Below are 20045 nucleotides of genomic sequence, written 5' to 3' on the forward strand. Positions count from 1 at the left end.
GATTATATACAGGCCCAGATTATATACAGGCCCAGATTATATACAGGCCCTGATTATATACAGGCCCAGATTATATCGAAACCCAGATTATATCGGGGCCCAGATTATATCGAAGCCCAGATATTATCGAGGCCCAGATTAAATCAAATCCTTCACCCTCTTTACCTAGCTAACAATGACAAATCCTAGATGTGTCACATTGTGAACCCATATCAAACTACAAAAATCTCTGAAGCTGGAGACTCATATCTCCCTCACTAGCTCCCCTCACAGCGCCAGCTGTCAGAGCAGCTCACAGATCACTGCACCTGTACATAGCCCATCTGTAAACAGCCCATCTATCTACCTACCGCATCCCCATACAGTATTTATTTATTTATCTTGCTCCTTTGCACCCCAGTATCTCTACTTGCACATTCGTCTTCTCCACATCTACCATTCCAGTGTTTAATTGCTATGTTGTAATTACTTTGCCACCACAGCCTATTTATTGCCTTAACTCCCTTATCGTACCTCATTTGCACTCACTGTATATAGACTTTCTGTTTTCTTTTGTTCTCTTTTGTTCTACTGTATTATTGACTGTATGTTTTGTTTATTCCATGTGTAACTGTGTGTTGTTGTATGTGTCGAAATGCTTTGCTTTATCTTAGTCAGGTCGCAGTTGCAAATGAGAACTTGTTCTCAACTAGTCTACCTGGTTAAATAAAGGTGTTCTCAACTAGCCTACCTGGTTAAATAAAGGTGTTCTCAACTAGCCTACCTGGTTAAATAAAGGTGTTCTCAACTAGCCTACCTGGTTAAATAAAGGTGTTCTCAACTAGTCTACCTGGTTAAATAAAGGTGTTCTCAACTAGCCTACCTGGTTAAATAAAGGTGTTCTCAACTAGTCTACCTGGTTAAATAAAGGTGTTCTCAACTAGTCTACCTGGTTAAATAAAGGTGTTCTCAACTAGCCTACCTGGTTAAATAAAGGTGTTCTCAACTAGTCTACCTGGTTAAATAAAGGTGTTCTCAACTAGTCTACCTGGTTAAATAAAGGTGTTCTCAACTAGCCTACCTGGTTAAATCAAGGTGTTCTCAACTAGTCTACCTGGTTAAATCAAGGTGTTCTCAACTAGTCTACCTGGTTAAATAAAGGTGTTCTCAACTAGCCTACCTGGTTAAATAAAGGTGTTCTCAACTAGTCTACCTGGTTAAATAAAGGTGTTCTCAACTAGTCTACCTGGTTAAATAAAGGTGTTCTCAACTAGCCTACCTGGTTAAATAAAGGTGTTCTCAACTAGTCTACCTGGTTAAATAAAGGTGTTCTCAACTAGTCTACCTGGTTAAATAAAGGTGTTCTCAACTAGCCTACCTGGTTAAATAAAGGTGTTCTCAACTAGCCTACCTGGTTAAATAAAGGTGTTATCAACTAGTCTACCTGGTTAAATAAAGGTGTTCTCAACTAGCCTACCTGGTTAAATAAAGGTGTTCTCAACTAGTCTACCTGGTTAAATAAAGGTGTTCTCAACTAGTCTACCTGGTTAAATAAAGGTGTTCTCAACTAGCCTACCTGGTTAAATAAAGGTGTTCTCAACTAGTCTACCTGGTTAAATAAAGGTGTTCTCAACTAGTCTACCTGGTTAAATAAAGGTGTTCTCAACTAGTCTACCTGGTTAAATAAAGGTGTTCTCAACTAGTCTACCTGGTTAAATAAAGGTGTTATCAACTAGCCTACCTGGTTAAATAAAGGTGTTATCAACTAGCCTACCTGGTTAAATAAAGGTGTTATCAACTAGTCTACCTGGTTAAATAAATGTGTTCTCAACTAGTCTACCTGGTTAAATAAAGGTGTTCTCAACTAGCCTACCTGGTTAAATAAAGGTGTTCTCAACTAGTCTACCTGGTTAAATAAAGGTGTTCTCAACTAGTCTACCTGGTTAAATAAAGGTGTTCTCAACTAGTCTACCTGGTTAAATCAAGGTGTTCTCAACTAGTCTACCTGGTTAAATAAAGGTGTTCTCAACTAGTCTACCTGGTTAAATAAAGGTGTTCTCAACTAGCCTACCTGGTTAAATAAAGGTGTTCTCAACTAGTCTACCTGGTTAAATAAAGGTGTTCTCAACTAGCCTACCTGGTTAAATAAAGGTGTTCTCAACTAGTCTACCTGGTTAAATAAAGGTGTTCTCAACTAGTCTACCTGGTTAAATAAAGGTGTTCTCAACTAGCCTACCTGGTTAAATAAAGGTGTTCTCAACTAGTCTACCTGATTAAATAAAGGTGTTCTCAACTAGTCTACCTGGTTAAATAAAGGTGTTCTCAACTAGTCTACCTGGTTAAATAAAGGTGTTCTCAACTAGCCTACCTGGTTAAATAAAGGTGTTCTCAACTAGTCTACCTGGTTAAATAAAGGTGTTCTCAACTAGTCTACCTGGTTAAATAAAGGTGTTCTCAACTAGCCTACCTGGTTAAATAAAGGTGTTCTCAACTAGCCTACCTGGTTAAATAAAGGTGTTCTCAACTAGTCTACCTGGTTAAATAAAGGTGTTCTCAACTAGCCTACCTGGTTAAATAAAGGTGTTCTCAACTAGTCTACCTGGTTAAATAAAGGTGTTCTCAACTAGTCTACCTGGTTAAATAAAGGTGTTCTCAACTAGTCTACCTGGTTAAATAAAGGTGTTCTCAACTAGTCTACCTGGTTAAATAAAGGTGTTCTCAACTAGTCTACCTGGTTAAATAAAGGTGTTATCAACTAGCCTACCTGGTTAAATAAAGGTGTTATCAACTAGCCTACCTGGTTAAATAAAGGTGTTATCAACTAGTCTACCTGGTTAAATAAATGTGTTCTCAACTAGTCTACCTGGTTAAATAAAGGTGTTCTCAACTAGCCTACCTGGTTAAATAAAGGTGTTCTCAACTAGTCTACCTGGTTAAATAAAGGTGTTCTCAACTAGTCTACCTGGTTAAATAAAGGTGTTCTCAACTAGTCTACCTGGTTAAATCAAGGTGTTCTCAACTAGTCTACCTGGTTAAATAAAGGTGTTCTCAACTAGTCTACCTGGTTAAATAAAGGTGTTCTCAACTAGCCTACCTGGTTAAATAAAGGTGTTCTCAACTAGTCTACCTGGTTAAATAAAGGTGTTCTCAACTAGCCTACCTGGTTAAATAAAGGTGTTCTCAACTAGTCTACCTAGTTAAATAAAGGTGTTCTCAACTAGTCTACCTGGTTAAATAAAGGTGTTCTCAACTAGCCTACCTGGTTAAATAAAGGTGTTCTCAACTAGTCTACCTGATTAAATAAAGGTGTTCTCAACTAGCCTACCTGGTTAAATAAAGGTGTTCTCAACTAGTCTACCTGGTTAAATAAAGGTGTTCTCAACTAGCCTACCTGGTTAAATAAAGGTGTTCTCAACTAGTCTACCTGGTTAAATAAAGGTGTTCTCAACCAGTCTACCTGGTTAAATAAAGGTGTTCTCAACTAGTCTACCTGGTTAAATAAAGGTGTTCTCAACTAGTCTACCTGGTTAAATAAAGGTGTTCTCAACCAGTCTACCTGGTTAAATAAAGGTGTTCTCAACTAGTCTACCTGGTTAAATAAAGGTGTTCTCAACTAGTCTACCTGGTTAAATAAAGGTGTTCTCAACTAGTCTACCTGGTTAAATAAAGGTGTTCTCAACCAGTCTACCTGGTTAAATAAAGGTGTTCTCAACTAGTCTACCTGGTTAAATAAAGGTGTTCTCAACTAGTCTACCTGGTTAAATAAAGGTGTTCTCAACTAGTCTACCTGGTTAAATAAAGGTGTTCTCAACTAGTCTACCTGGTTAAATAAAGGTGTTCTCAACCAGTCTACCTGGTTAAATAAAGGTGTTCTCAACTAGCCTACCTGGTTAAATAAAGGTGTTCTCAACTAGCCTACCTGGTTAAATAAAGGTGTTCTCAACTAGTCTACCTGGTTAAATAAAGGTGTTCTCAACTAGCCTACCTGGTTAAATAAAGGTGTTCTCAACTAGTCTACCTGGTTAAATAAAGGTGTTCTCAACTAGTCTACCTGGTTAAATAAAGGTGAAATAAAAAATAAAATAAAAAATGCTTGACTTTGTTCAATAGTCCCAAAAGTGCAAACTGTTGAGCAGATATGGAGAGACAGTGTAGTGAATACAACGTAAATGCTTCTAAATCTGCAGTGTGGTTTTGTGTCCTGTGTCCTGTACGGCAGAGAGTGAGTTCCTGCCTGTATTAGTTTCCCATCACATGGTGTGCACCCTGAAATTCCATATACAGTGCCTTGCGAAAGTATTCGGCCCCCTTGAATTTTGCGACCTTTTGCCACATTTCAGGCTTCAAACATAAAGATATAAAACTGTATTTTTTTGTGAAGAATCAACAACAAGTGGGACACAATCATGAAGTGGAACGACATTTATTGGATATTTCAAACTTTTTTAACAAATCAAAAACTGAAAAATTGGGCGTGCAAAATGATTCAGCCCCTTTACTTTACAGCCCCTTTACTGAAATGTGGCAAAAGGTCGCAAAGTTCAAGGGGGGCGAATACTTTCGCAAGGCACTGTATATAGTGCACTCCATTTGACCAGAGCCCTATGGCACTATATAGGGAATAGGGTGTAATTTGGGAAAATCCTTTCACATCTGTCTCTGCATGAAACTACATGACATTGTCTGTGTGTGACGGTGGATTCTGACTGAGCGGTGTGTGCTGTGGCCTCACACTGTGTGGACTGGAAAGATCCAGTTCTGTTAAGGCTGGTGAAATTAGGCCAGGTTTGTCATTCTGGCTCAGCAGCAGCACCCTTAACTCTTCAGCTGCCACAGGAACATGTGCAGATACACTGAGCCAAAAGAAACTGGCACAGGGTCGGGGCTCAATCTCATTCCAACTCCGTTAACCCAGGAAAGGGAATTTACATTAAAATACATTAAATTCACACATTTTGTGACGATTATTAGTCATTTTCAGTTCACGAATTGCATTTGGATCATATATTGACAGGAAAGAATTGACCCCAAACCTAATCTGGAGTAGAGAGTAGAAAGACGAGGATTGGACTCACTATGGTCCTTACAACATGGTCTTCACAGTCAGGACCTACAATGTAGAGTGGTGGCTGAGTGGTAGCTAACACTCTGTCTTTGCCCTTGAGCAAGGCATTTAACCCTAATTGCTCCTGTAATTCTCTCTGGATAAGAACGTCTGCTACATGTAAAATGTAGCCCCCTATAATTTACAATCTGTCTAAATAAATCTTGAAAATACATTTAAAGAAAATAAAGATGAACAGGACTGTATTTGACTCCAGGGGCGAAGGACTGTCTGTCTGTCTGTATTTGATGAGTAAGATCTTCTAACCCACAGAGAGAGAGAAAGAGAGAGAGAGACAGAGAGAGAAAGAGAGAGAGAGAGAGAGAGAGAGAGAGAGAGAGAGAGAGAGTATAATATGACATTTGTAATGTCTTTGTTTTGAAACTTCTGTATGTGTAATGTTTACTGTTCATTTTTATTGTTTATTTCACTTTTGTATATTATCTACCTCACTTGCTTTGGCAATGTTAACACATGTTTCCCATGCCAATAAAGCCCCTTGAATTGAATTGAATTGAGAGAGGGAGAGAGAGAGAGAGAGAAAAGAGAGAGAGAGAGAAAGGAGAGAGAGGGGAAAGAAAGAGAGAGAGAAAAGAGAGAGGGAGAGAAAAGAAAGAGAGGGAGAGAGGGAGGAAAAGAGAGAGGGAGAAAGAGAGAGCGAGAGAGAGAGAGAAAGAGGGAGAGAGAGAGAGGGAGAAAGAGAGAGAGAGAGGGGAGGAAAAGAGAGAGGGAGAAAGAGAGAGCGAGAGAGAAAGAGAGAGAGAGAGAAAGAGTGAGACAGAGAGAAAGAGAGAGACAGAGAGAAAGAGAGAGCGAGAGAAAGAGAGAGAAAGAAAGAGAGAGACAGAGAGAAAGAGAGAGACAGAGAGAAAGAGAGACCGAGGGAGAAAGAGACAGAGAGAGAGAAAGAGAAAGAGAAAGAGACAGAGAGAGACAGAGAGAGAGAGAGAGAGAGAGAGAGAGAGAGAAAGAGAGAGACAGAGAGAGACAGAGAGAGAGAGAGAAAGAGAAAGAGACAGAGAGAGACAGAGAGAGAGAGAGAGAGAAAGAAAGAGAAAGAGACAGAGAGAGAGAAAGAAAGAGAAAGAGACAGAGAGAGAGAAAGAAAGAGAGAGACAGAGAGAAAGAGAGAGAGAGAGAAAGAGAGAGAGAGAGAAAGAGACAGAGGGTCTGAGCAGCACGTTTAGCACTTTGACTTCAGTCTCTGGGGGACTGTCAGTCTAGTGACTCCCAAATGGCACCCTCTATTTCCTATTTAGTGCACTGTTGGTCAAAAGTAATGCACTAAATAAGGAACAGGGGGCCATTGGCGATGCAGCCTCAGTCTAGTCAGTGTTGTTGAAGAGTGTTGAACAGCCTGAAATGCAGGACTGTTTCCCTCCATGATATCTGCCAGATAACTAGCTGGTATGTCAGACAGTATCCCACATCTGTTAAACCCTGAAAAGCATGACACGTAAAAGTACTGGATCGTCCACGGCTGAGCAATCCGTACAAGGTTGTATCCCAAATGGCACCCTATTCCCTACATAGTGCACTACTTTTGCTCAGGGTCTATACAGTACACAAGGAATAGGGTGCCAGTTGGAACGCACACTATCAGTGGGCTTCTCAAGGGGTGATTCAGGGGTGATGGTTATTTATAGCTGTGTGGCGTTTCATGAGATCAAGTGCAAAGTGTTGATAAATAAAACAGGCTGTGGGTTAGTTAGGTCCTCCCTGAAGGAGTTGATGTGGTTCAGTGTACATGCCTCGGTGAACTGAAGGATGCTCTGGGACAGAAACACAAACCTACACAATGCTAGAAATGTAAGGATCACAGGACTTGACCTCTCACTCTTCTAAGAGTGCTTTGGGAGAAACAACGTGTAATGTATACCATTTAGCAGACGCCAAAACACACATCTACTCTCTCGTTGACCCCACTGCTGAAACCCTCATTCACGCCTGGACTACTGCAATGCCATTCTCTACGGACTCCCCGCCAAAACACTGGACAGACTTCAACATATTCAAAATTCAGCTGCACAAGGACCCCATCACCCCCACCCTCATCAAACTCCACTGGATCCCAGTTCAACACAGGACTGCTCATGCTCACCTAGAAAATGCTCAATGGACTGGCGCCCACATACCTTATTGACCTGCTGCACCCCTACATTCAACCTGTTCAGTGCACTCCTCTGACACTGGCCTCCTCACCATCCCACCACCAGGCTCCCCTCCACGGGAGACCAGGCCACTGGCCTCCTCACCATCCCACCACCAGGCTCCTCTCCATGGGAGACTAGGCCACTGGCCTCCTCACCATCCCACCACCAGGCTCCTCTCCACGGGAGACCAGGCCACTGGCCTCCTCACCATCCCACCACCAGGCTCCTCTCCATGGGAGACCAGGCCACTGGCCTCCTCACCATCCCACCACCAGGCTCCTCTCCATGGGAGACCAGGCCACTGGCCTCCTCACCATCCCACCACCAGGCTCCTCTCCATGGGAGACCAGGCCACTGGCCTCCTCACCATCCCACCACCAGGCTCCTCTCCATGGGAGACCAAGCCACTGGCCTCCACACACCTCTCCATGGGAGACCAGGCCACTGGCCTCCACACACCTCTCCATGGGAGACCAGGCCACTGGCCTCCACACACCTCTCCATGGGAGACCAGGCCACTGGCCTCCTCACCATCCCACCACCAGGCTCCCGTCCATGGGAGACCAGGCCACTGGCCTCCTCACCATCCCACCACCAGGCTCCTCTCCATGGGAGACCAGGCCACTGGCCTCCTCACCATCCCACCACCAGGCTCCCCTCCATGGGAGACCAGGCCACTGGCCTCCTCACCATCCCACCACCAGGCTCCTCTCCATGGGAGACCAGGCCACTGGCCTCCTCACCATCCCACCACCAGGCTCCTCTCCACGGGAGACCAGGCCACTGGCCTCCTCACCATCCCACCACCAGGCTCCTCCTGCATGGCAAAGAGGGACTTTGCAATTAATTGCAATTCATCTGATCACTCTTCATAACATTCTGGAGTATATGCAAATTGCCATCATACAAACTGAGGAAGCAGACTTTGTGAAAATTAATATTTGTGTCATTCTCAAAACTTTTGGCCACGACTGTACAGTGCTGTGTAGACGTGTGTTTTAGCGTCTGCTAAATGGGATACATTATACATTGTTTTCTCCCAAAGCGCTCTTATAATAGTGAGACATCAAGTCATGTGATCTCAACCTGGTCTCAAAGCATTTCGTATTATTCTGTACGTAAATCAGAGACACTCCATTTAGTATGATAAAAGCCTTTGACACTTATGAAATGCTTGTAATTATACGTCAGTATCCATAGTAACATCTGACAAAAATATCTAAAGACACTGAGGCAGCCAACTTTGTGGAAATTAATATTTGTGTCATTCTCAAAACGTTTGGCCATGACTGTACAAGTGAAGATTGCATTGTGTTTTTTTATGCTATCTGATCGCTCTTATAAGAGAAAATCCTGAGGAAGCTCCTGGTAATGGTCCTGTAAGCCACTCATTTCTGTTGTGACATTCAGTAGGCTGCTATTATCACTCGGTGTTGGGAAGGACTTGACCTATTGGCTAAAGGCCAGAAGGCTTTTTATTAGCTGTGTGTGTGTGCGTGTGTGTGTGTGTGTGTGTGTGTGTGTGTGTGTGTGTGTGTGTGTGTGTGTGTGTGTGTGTGTGTGTGTGTGTGTGTGTGTGTGACTCCTTCACTGCAGCAGCACTGCTACAGTAAACGTGAAAGGAATTTTTAGACACAGTGCTATGTGGGATTTTCCCTGTGAGTGTGTGCATCCATGTTTGGTGTGAGTGTGTGTGTGTGTGTGCCGCGTCTGTTTGTGTGTGTGTGTGTGCATGTCGGTGTGTGTGTGTGTGTGTGTGTGTGTGTGCGTCTGTTTGTGTGTGTGTGCGTGCATGTCGGTGTTTGTGTGTGTGTGTGTGTGTACGTCTGTTTGTGTGTGTGTGCGTGCATGTCGGTGTGTGTGTGTGTGTGTGTGTGTGCGTCTGTTTGTGTGTGTGTGCGTGCATGTCGGTGTGTGTGTATGTGTGTGTGTGTGTAGAGATGTGGGTCATGTGGAACAGGAAGAGGGGAGATCCACACAGGAACAGCTTCTGGGGGAGGAATGTATGCTGTTCAAACACTGTGGCCTACGTCCCAAATGGCAGCCAGAGAGCTCTGTTGTCCCTGGTCTTATATAGGGAATAGGGTGCGATTTGGGATACTACAGTTCACCGACAGGCGGTGTGCTATAATAACACAATTCAGCCTGTTGGAAACCCTCTCTGACGCGGTACCCTGCGGCTAACTCTCTAACAGAGGATTTCTAGTTCAACAGCATTTTCATATCAAGTGTTTGTAATGACTCTCTCTTTGTACATGTTATACAGTATAGCCTGGCTGGCCTGGACTGGTGCATAGACAGACTTACTACTGTGGTGAAGGGGCTTGAGTCTCAAGACCGACACACGGCCAAAGGTCACATTAGTCTATATGATGCATGCATTACTGTACATGTGGTTCTGGGTTCCATTTGGTCAGTACCTAGATGAAAGTTGACTAGTTGAGAGAGAAAACCCCCCCCACGTTCAGTTTGGTTCCTTGTTTTCCCGTTGAACTGCTATGTCCAGTCTCTTTGATTTGATGTGTCATAGACATTTCAGCCAGGTGCTCTCCAGCTGAACAAATACTATTCCAAACTGTGTCTGTCTGAGTCACTGCATCCCAAATGGCACCCTATTCCCTACATAGTGCACTACTTTTTGACCAGAGCCCTGGGTGTGGTTTGGGACGCAGGCTGAGAGATGAAAGCCTGTGATTTATAGAACAAACACCCAGAAGTGAGACGAGGGATACGACGTCCCAAATGGCACCCTATTACCATTTAAGTGCACTACTTTTGACCAAAGCCTTATGGGTCAGTAGTGGCCCCTATATAGGGAACAGGGTGCCATTTTGGACGTAGCCCAGCTCTGTAGTTACACACAGGGAGGCTGCCCGACTGCCTGCCATACATCTCACCCAGGGTATTGCTTCAATGCTTTGTTCCTGAAAAGCTCTCTGGGTAATTTCCACATGTAAAGGTCCGAAGGGAGGAGATGTGTGGAGCAAGGTTGTGTTCCAAATAGTAGCCTATTCCCTACATAGTGCACTACTTTTGACCAAGGTCCAAAGAGATTTGGTTTAAAAAAAAAAGTAGTGCACTATATAGGGAATAGGCTGACGTTTGGACGCAACCCCAACAACTGAAAGGGACTTACTCTGTGTAGGACAGGCTCAGCTCAAGGTGACCGACCGGTATTGGTATTTGGTATTTTATTAGGATCAGCATTTAGCTGTTGAGAAAGCAGCAGCTACTCTTCCTGGGGTCTAACACAGAACATGAAACATGACATAATATAGAACATTAATACACAACAGCTCAACGACAGAACTACATACATTTATAATGTCACGTATCAGTAGATACACACAGAATATCTAGGTCAAATAGAGGAGAGGTGTTGTGAGGTGTTGCTTTATCTGTTTTTGAAACCAGGTTTGCTGTTTATTTGAGCAATAAGAGATGGAACAGATGCAATCCTGGCTCTGTATAATACTGTACAGCTTTCTTGAACTTGTTATGGATTTGGGGACTGAAACGTGTGTGTGTCAGTGCAAGTTGTGTAAGTTATACTATACAAACAATTTGTCATTTTCAACACATGAATGTTTCTTAGAAAAAAGGAAGAATTGATGCATTCAGTCTCTCCTCAACTCTTAACCAAGAGAGACTGGATGCATAGTGTGGATATTACCCCTCGGATTACAGTGTAGAGACGCTCTGTTCTGGGCCAGCTGCAGCTTAACGACGTCTTTACTAGCAGCACTGGGCCACGCGAATGGACAATAATCAAGATAAGACAAAACTAGAGCCTGCAGGACTTGCTTTGAAAGGAACAAATGAAACCATTATATTATATGACTAATTGTTGGCTCTTACCTGGACCAGCTGCTGTGTGTGTGTGTGTTTGTGTGTGTGTGTGTGTTTGTGCGTGTGTGTGTGTGTGTGTGTGTGTGTGTGTGTGTGTGTGTGTGTGTGTGTGTGTGTGTGTGTGAGTGTGAGTTTTTCACATCTCACTGTCAGAAGACATCAGTTCCATTCACTGAATGAAAAAGGTTTCAGCCCAATATGGCGCCCTATTCCCTATATAGTGCACTACCTTTGACCAGGGCCTATGGGGATAAGTAGTGCCCTATATAAGAAATAGGGTGCCAGTTTGGGACAGATACCAGTTGTGAAAACAGTTATGATGTTCTTCCCTCTCTGAGACCTTGGCGTTTGCTACAATAAGCGGACATCGCTAACCCTGTCTGTCCCCCGCCCTTTCTCAGGACGACAGTGACGGAATCCCGTGGTTAGAGGAACGCGAGGTGAGGAAGGTGCTCTACCTTTCTCTGAAGGAGTTTAAGAACACCCAGAGGAACAAGGTGACAGATGGCCTCGGCACAGGAAACATCAACGGTGAGTCTGTCGCCTGTAGCTGTTATTGTCACAATGGCTACATCCCAAATGGCACCCTAATCCCTATGTAGTGCGCTACTTTTGACCAGAGCCCTATGGGAGAATAGGGTTCCATTTGGGAGGAAGCCATTGTCAGAGGGCCTTCAACAATAGCCTGCGTTGCCTTAGAAATGACAATTGTGTTGAGCGTTTCTCTTTCTACCACATCCTCAGCATACGTGTTACTAAATGGTTCTCCGGCACAGTTAGTTTCTTTAGTCTCATCAAACCAACCAGACCTCGTGAGATCAAATTCTGTTTCACTTAACCAAACGTGAGCGCAGTGTTTTGTTCCTGTTTCATGAGGCTAGAATTTCTTACCGTAAGAAGTGAGAAAGAATAGGTTCATTTTGGTATTCACAAATACCATGTTATACCTCCTTGTGAAATAGCCTCCTGTTCATACAGTACACTATTATAATTTTCCAACCTGGATAAAGAGTATTCTGAGCAGGCAGGAGAAAGGCCTGATGAAATGATTCAGCCTTTCTAACTAAACACCAACGCATTCAGAGTCAGACAGACGCTAAACTCTTAGGATGCATCTCAAGTGGAACCCTATTCCCCATTATGTAGTGCACTACTTTTGACCACGGCCCGTAGAGTCCCGGTTCACTAATAAAAGGAACAGGGTGCCGTTTGGAATGCACACCTAGACACAAACAAACAGTAGGAAAAGCATCGTGCTATTCAGACAGGCTCTAAAGATCAGAATAACTCATCTGGGAATAACACAAATGGAGCAGGAAGTGAACGCTGCATACACAAGTAGATGCTTCCATTTTGGCTTCTCTTCTCTACAGTAACACGTCTTCTCTGGCTGTTTACCCACACTGACAAGCTGGGAGGGGAATTCCTCTTTTCCCTGTATGCATCCCAAATGGCACCCTTTTCCCTATTTAGGCCATTTTCCCTAGGGGCCCTGGTCCAAAGTAGTTCCACTATGTAGGGTATAGTGTGCCATTTGGGATGCATGCCTCTTTTTCTCTTTGTTCACTTTCTGTTCAGACTCTCTTCTGATGTTTGTGACTGATTGGCATTTGAGTCAGGATATGGAAGTGCTGTGCTCAGCCTCTCCACGGTGCCACTCCAGGCCACTTCTGAACCTCAGCAGGAATCTCCCTATGCATGGAGGAGGCTATTATTATCTCTTGGTTTAACGTGTTTCTCTGCACTTTAACACCGCTAGGAGACAACGCATGGCATTCCTGCACAGCAAATATCCTATTTTCACACCAATATCTAATATCTAAAATATATATTTTTTTCGAATTCTCAAAAAGTGCAAATGTTTCAGATGAATTCTCAAAGCAGACTAGATTAGATTAGACTAGATTAGATTAGAATTCTATATAAATCACTTCCTCCTTTTCCCTCTTTCCTATGTGCACTATTCATGTTCACTCATCCACTTGTACTCTTCTAATCTCCACCCGGCACAGCCAGAAGAGGACTGGCCACCCCTCAGTGCCTGGTTCCTCTCTAGGTTTCTAATCTCCACCCGGCACAGCCAGAAGAGGACTGGCCACCCCTCAGAGCCTGGTTCCTCTCTAGGTTTCTAATCTCCACCCGGCACAGCCAGAAGAGGACTGGCCACCCCTCAGTGCCTGGTTCCTCTCTAGGTTTCTAATCTCCACCCGGCACAGCCAGAAGAGGACTGGCCACCCCTCAGAGCCTGGTTCCTCTCTAGGTTTCTAATCTCCACCCGGCACAGCCAGAAGAGGACTGGCCACCCCTCAGAGCCTGGTTCCTCTCTAGGTTTCTAATCTCCACCCGGCACAGCCAGAAGAGGACTGGCCACCCCACATAGCCTGGTTCCTCTCTAGGTTTCTAATCTCCACCCTGCACAGACAGAAGAGGACTGGCCACCACACATAGCCAGGTTCCTCTCTAGGTTTCTAATCTCCACCCTGCACAGCCAGAAGAAGACTGGCCACCCCTCAGAGCCTGGTTCATCTCTAGGTTTCTAATCTCCACCCGGCACAGCCAGAAGAGGACTGGCCACCCCACATAGCCTGGTTCCTCTCTAGGTTTCTAATCTCCGCCCTGCACAGCCAGAAGAGGACTGGCCACCCCTCAGAGCCTGGTTCCTCTCTACCCGGCACAGCCAGAAGAGGACTGGCCACCCCTCAGAGCCTGGTTCCTCTCTAGGTTTCTAATCTCCACCCGGCACAGCCAGAAGAGGATTCTAGGTTTCTTCCTAGGTTCCTGCCTTTCTAGGGAGTTTTTCCTAGCCACCGTGCTTCTACATCTGCATTGCTTGCTGTGTGGTGTTTAAGACTGGGTTTCTACATCTGCATTGCTTGCTGTGTGGTGTTTAAGACTGGGTTTCTACATCTGCATTGCTTGCTGTGTGGTGTTTAAGACTGGGCTTCTACATCTGCATTGCTTGCTGTGTGGTGTTTAAGACTGGGCTTCTACATCTGCATTGCTTGCCGTGTGGTGTTTAAGACTGGGTTTCTACATCTGCATTGCTTGCTGTGTGGTGTTTAAGACTGGGTTTCTACATCTGCATTGCTTGCTGTGTGGTGTTTAAGACTGGGTTTCTACATCTGCATTGCTTGCTGTGTGGTGTTTAAGACTGGGCTTCTACATCTGCATTGCTTGCCGTGTGGTGTTTAAGACTGGGTTTCTACATCTGCATTGCTTGCTGTGTGGTGTTTAAGACTGGGCTTCTACATCTGCATTGCTTGCTGTGTGGTGTTTAAGACTGGGTTTCTACATCTGCATTGCTTGCTGTGTGGTGTTTAAGACTGGGCTTCTACATCTGCATTGCTTGCTGTGTGGTGTTTAAAACTGGGTTTCTACATCTGCATTGCTTGCTGTGTGGTGTTTAAGACTGGGCTTCTACATCTGCATTGCTTGCCGTGTGGTGTTTAAGACTGGGCTTCTACATCTGCATTGCTTGCTGTGTGGTGTTTAAGACTGGGCTTCTACATCTGCATTGCTTGCTGTGTGGTGTTTAAGACTGGGCTTCTACATCTGCATTGCTTGCCGTGTGGTGTTTAAGACTGGGTTTCTACATCTGCATTGCTTTCTGTGTGGTGTTTAAGACTGGGTTTCTACATCTGCATTGCTTGCTGTGTGGTGTTTAAGACTGGGCTTCTACATCTGCATTGCTTGCTGTGTGGTGTTTAAGACTGGGTTTCTGTATAAGCACTTTGTGACATCTGCTGATGTAAAAAAGGGCTTTAAAAAGACATTTGATTGATTGATGCCAATCATTTGTTCAGTAACACCAATGAAATGAAACACAGAGGAGAGCAGCTTGAACCCTCAACCTTCTGGCCTGAAACCGAGAGCACCATCGACTGTGCCACAGAAGCATGATCCTTTACACCACAGATAGAAGAATATTTGAGGCGTCACTACAGACACCCTGGTTCGAATCCAGGCTGTATCACAACCGGCCGTGATTGGGAATCCCATAGGGCGGCGCACAGCGTCGTTCGTGTTTTCACCAGGGTGAGGCCGTCATTGTAAATAAGAATTTGTTCTTATCTAACTTGCCTAGTTAAATAAAGGTTCAATAAAAATATATATCAAACATAATCAACAAACTGTCAGACATAATAAGCTGATGAACCCTAAATCTCAGTCACTACCGGCATGCAGACATTATTCATCCTCTGGACAAAAGCTATGCAAGATCCCCATTGCCAGTGTTACACTAGTGCCATGCTAATTCCAGTTATTTCTCTAGTTCAATGGGTCATTAGGAATATTATAATTCTGCCATGATTACAGTGACTGTCTGTTAGTAAAGTACATTATGTCTAATAATGTAAGGATAATGCCCCCTTCTGTGGCTTTTACTGTGGACTTCCTGTCTGATTCATTTCTCTCTAATGGGCTCTCCTACGCACGCACGCACACACACACGCACACACGCACAGACGCACGCACGCACAGTGTTCTGTAACAGGAACGAGCCATTCCCAGCCAAATGGCACCCTATGCCCTATATAGTGCGCTAGTTTTTACCAGAGACATATTGGCCTTGCACTAAATATGGAATAGGGTGTGATTTGGGACACCGTCCTTTGAGCAGACCAAAGTACAGCAACACCGACGGACGACTTCTGTTTCTGTGCTCGCTGCATGTATTTATGTCCGATGAACAACGATCAACAACTTAAGGGGGGGTGCAAAGTACGGCCCACGGCACTTCAATCCGGCCCCCTTTTTTCTCCACAATTCCGTTGTGTCCAGTTTGGTAGTTACAGTCTTGTCCCATCGCTGCAACTCCCGTACGGACTCGGTAGAGGCGAAGGTCGAGAGCCGTGCGTCCTCCGAAACACGACCCAGCCAAGCCGCACTGCTTCTTGACACAATGCCTCCTTAACCCGGAAGCCAGCAGCACCAATGTGTCGGAGGAAACACCGTACACCTGGCGACCATGTCAGTGAGCATGTGTCCGGCCTGACACAGGAGTCGCTAGAGCGCGATGGGACAAGGAAATCTCGGCCTGCCAAACCCTCTCCTAACCCGGACGATGCTGGACCAATTGTGCGCCGCCTCATGGGTCTCCCAGTCACGATCGGCCTGGGATAGAACCCAGGTCTGTAGTAATGCCTTAGACTTGGGAGGCCCCCGCAAATAGATTTTAACAAACAATTGGTCCCCAAAAAATGCGTCCCTCCGTTGAATTTCAAAATCCCGATGTGCCCTTTGAGCCAAAACGTTTGCCAACCATTGACTTAGAACAATGATGAACAATGACAGGACTTTTGGTTTTGTTCAACTTGAATAGTTTGCTGGCAATATACAGAATTATTACAGTAGTAAATGCATCAGCCAAGTATAGCAAACAAGTGCTTAAAAAGTATATCAGAAATGTTTATATTGGTATTGGTACTGATAAAAAGATGTTAAACAATAATCACATTCAGTAACACCATCTGTCTGTTTAGAATGAACAGAAACACATTCAGTAACACCATCTGTCTGTTTAGAATGAACAGAATGTAAAAAAGGCTGTTTTCTTGCCAAGCCAGATTGCTTGATGGTTTTGGGATAAAGCTTTTGCGTCATGGAATATAACTTTGCATCGTTACAAAGTGGGAACGGCCGTGTGCGACATGGGATTGAATCCCACCCTGAGACTTTCCTACTTTCTCTTTTTAATAACAAGTTACATGGCTGAGGGTCTAGCTACTGAATTTGATTCTGCACCTTTGAAATGTCAGTTAGTGTTGATTGTAATTGATTGTCCCTCTCCCTGACCAACAGGCTCTTTCCCACACAGCCATGGCTGCCGGTCAGGACCAGGGGCAGGCATACTGGCAGTCAACGGTAAAGCTGAGTGCTCACGCTGCTCGTCTCAAAGCAACGATGGCAGCAGCGAGTATTCAGGGGACGATCCAGTCAGAAAGAGGTGACCCCTCCCTGTATTACAATGTGGTTCAACTGTGTTAAAGGGGCAATCTGGGATTGGTACATATATTTCTGGCCTTACATGAATGATATATATTTATTGAGTCTTGAGTAATATAAAGCTCCCTCTATAAATGTCTCATAAGCTGAGCTCAACAGTCTTACCCGATCAGAACCCAAAATAAACGCTTGTTTTACTCAGAACAGAAATATGTTATAGTGTTGTGATCTGAGTTTGTACGAGAACAGGAGGATTGGACTGCTGTGGTCTGGGCACTGTGTTACTGTTTGGACCAGGGAGGCGCTGGTAAGAAGGGACGTTGTGTAGTGTACTGTCCTCCTGCTGTCCACCGGCTGTCTCCTATTGGCAGCCAATCAGACCGGGCTGTGTGACAGCCAACTGTCCTGTTGCTCCACTCTGCCAAGTCCAGATCTAATAAAACAACTACCAATGTTTTTACAACTGTTTTTATCATATTCAAAAACATGTAAAAGAACAGCCAGTGTTTGTGACAGTCTGTGTTTCTGTGGTGCTGAAAACAAAGCCCACCAAAAGACAGTGTCTGTGTTTCAAATGGCACCCTATTCCCTGCATAGTGCACTACTTTTGACCAGAGCTCTGGGGGTAGTATTGACCTAATTTAGTCAGGAAGGAGATGCTGAGATCACTGAGAGAGAGCTTATCAACTGAAGAGAGAGAGAGAGAGAGAGCTTATCAACTGAAGAGAGAGAGAGAGAGAGAGAGAGCTTATCAACTGAAGAGAGAGCGAGCTTATCAACTGAAGAGAGAGAGCTTATCAACTGAAGAGAGAGAGAGCTTATCAACTGAAAAGAGGGAGAGCTTATCAACTGAAGAGAGAGAGAGAGAGAGCTTATCAACTGAAGAGAGAGAGAGAGCTTATCAACTGAAGAGAGATAGAGAGAGCTTATCAACTGAAGAGAGAGAGAGAGCTTATCAACTGAAGAGAGAGCGAGCTTATCAACTGAAGAGAGAGAGCGAGCTTATCAACTGAAGAGAGAGCGAGCTTATCAACTGAAGAGGGAGAGCTTATCAAATCAAAATTTATTTGTCACGTGCGCTGAATACAACAGGTGTAGTAGACCTTACAGGGAAATGCTGAATACAACAGGTGTAGTAGACCTTACAGTGAAATGCTGAATACAACAGGTGTAGGTAGACCTTACAGTGAAATGCTGAATACAACAGGTGTAGTAGACCTTACAGTGAAATGCATAATACAACAGGTGTAGTAGACCTTACAGTGAAATGCTGAATACAACAGGTGTAGTAGACCTTACAGTGAAATGCTGAATACAACAGGTGTAGTAGACCTCACAGTGAAATGCTGAATACAACAGGTGTAGTAGACCTTACAGTGAAATGCTGAATACAACAGGTGTAGTAGACCTTACAGTGAAATGCAGAATACAACAGGTGTAGTAGACCTTACAGGGAAATGCTGAATACAACAGGTGTAGTAGACCTTACAGTGAAATGCTGAATACAACAGGTGTAGTAGACCTTACAGGGAAATGCTGAATACAACAGGTGTAGTAGACCTTACAGTGAAATGCTGAATACAACAGGTGTAGTAGACCTTACAGGGAAATGCTGAATACAACAGGTGTAGTAGACCTTACAGTGAAATGCTGAATACAACAGGTGTAGTAGACCTTACAGTGAAATGCTGAATACAACAGGTGTAGTAGACCTTACAGTGAAATGCTGAATACAACAGGTGTAGTAGACCTTACAGTAAAATGCTGAATACAACAGGTGTAGTAGACCTTACATTGAAATGCTGAATACAACAGGTGTAGTAGACCTTACAGTGAAATGCTGAATACAACAGGTGTAGTAGACCTTACAGTGAAATGCTGAATACAACAGGTGTAGTAGACCTTACAGTGAAATGCTGAATACAACAGGTGTAGTAGACCTTACAGTGAAATGCTGAATACAACAGGTGTAGTAGACCTTACAGTGAAATGCTGAATACAACAGGTACAAGTGAAATGCTGAGGTGTAGTAGACCTTACAGTGAAATGCTGAATACAACAGGTGTAGTAGACCTTACAGTGAAATGCTGAATACAACAGGTGTAGTAGACCTTACAGTGAAATGCTTACTTACAGGCTCTAACCTGCAAAAAGGGTATTAGGTGAACAATAGGTAAGTAAAGAAATTAAACAACAGTAAAAAGACAGGCTATATACAGTAGAGAGGCTATAATAGTAGTGAGGCTATATACAGTAGAGAGGCTACATACAGTAGTGAGGCTATAAAAGTAGTGAGGCTACGTACAGACACCTGTTAGTCAACTGAAGAGAGAGAGAGAGCTTATCAACTGAAGAGAGAGAGAGAGCTTATCAACTGAAGAGAGATAGAGAGAGAGAGAGGAGAGAGCTTATCAACTGAAGAGAGAGAGAGAGCTTATCAACTGAAGAGAGAGAGAGAGCTTATCAACTGAAGAGAGAGAGAGAGAGCTTATCAACTGAAGAGAGATAGAGAGAGGAGAGAGCTTATCAACTGAAGAGAGAGAGAGAGCTTATCAACTGAAGAGAGAGGAGAGAGCTTATCAAGTGAAGAGATAGAGAGTGCTTATCAACTGAAGAGAGAGAGAGAGCTTATCAACTGAAGAGAGAGAGAGAGAGCTTATCAACTGAAGAGAGAGAGAGAGCTTATCAACTGAAGAGAGAGAGAGCGAGCTTATCAACTGAAGAGAGATAGAGAGAGAGAGAGGAGAGAGCTTATCAACTGAAGAGAGAGAGAGAGCTTATCAACTGAAGAGAGAGAGAGAGCTTATCAACTGAAGAGAGAGAGAGAGAGCTTATCAACTGAAGAGAGATAGAGAGAGGAGAGAGCTTATCAACTGAAGAGAGAGAGAGAGCTTATCAACTGAAGAGAGAGGAGAGAGCTTATCAAGTGAAGAGATAGAGAGTGCTTATCAACTGAAGAGAGAGAGAGAGCTTATCAACTGAAGAGAGAGAGAGAGAGCTTATCAACTGAAGAG

The 20045-nt window shown here is 44.0% G+C and overlaps 1 protein-coding gene across 5 annotated transcripts in view; it reads left to right on the plus strand.

The window, feature by feature from the left end:
- Positions 1–20045, plus strand: part of LOC139386815 (protein Jumonji-like) — a 101656-nt gene that overhangs the window by 23682 nt on the left and 57929 nt on the right. For all 5 annotated transcript variants that reach the window (XM_071132633.1, XM_071132651.1, XM_071132670.1 and 2 more), the window contains exons 2-3: positions 11487–11616; positions 16888–17032. In XM_071132633.1, the coding sequence (XP_070988734.1) occupies positions 11487–11616; positions 16888–17032 (275 nt within the window). The remainder of the gene's footprint in view (positions 1–11486; positions 11617–16887; positions 17033–20045) is intronic.

The sequence above is a fragment of the Oncorhynchus clarkii genome, chromosome 3, assembly GCF_045791955.1.
Source record: "Oncorhynchus clarkii lewisi isolate Uvic-CL-2024 chromosome 3, UVic_Ocla_1.0, whole genome shotgun sequence".
Lineage (NCBI taxonomy): Eukaryota > Metazoa > Chordata > Actinopteri > Salmoniformes > Salmonidae > Oncorhynchus > Oncorhynchus clarkii.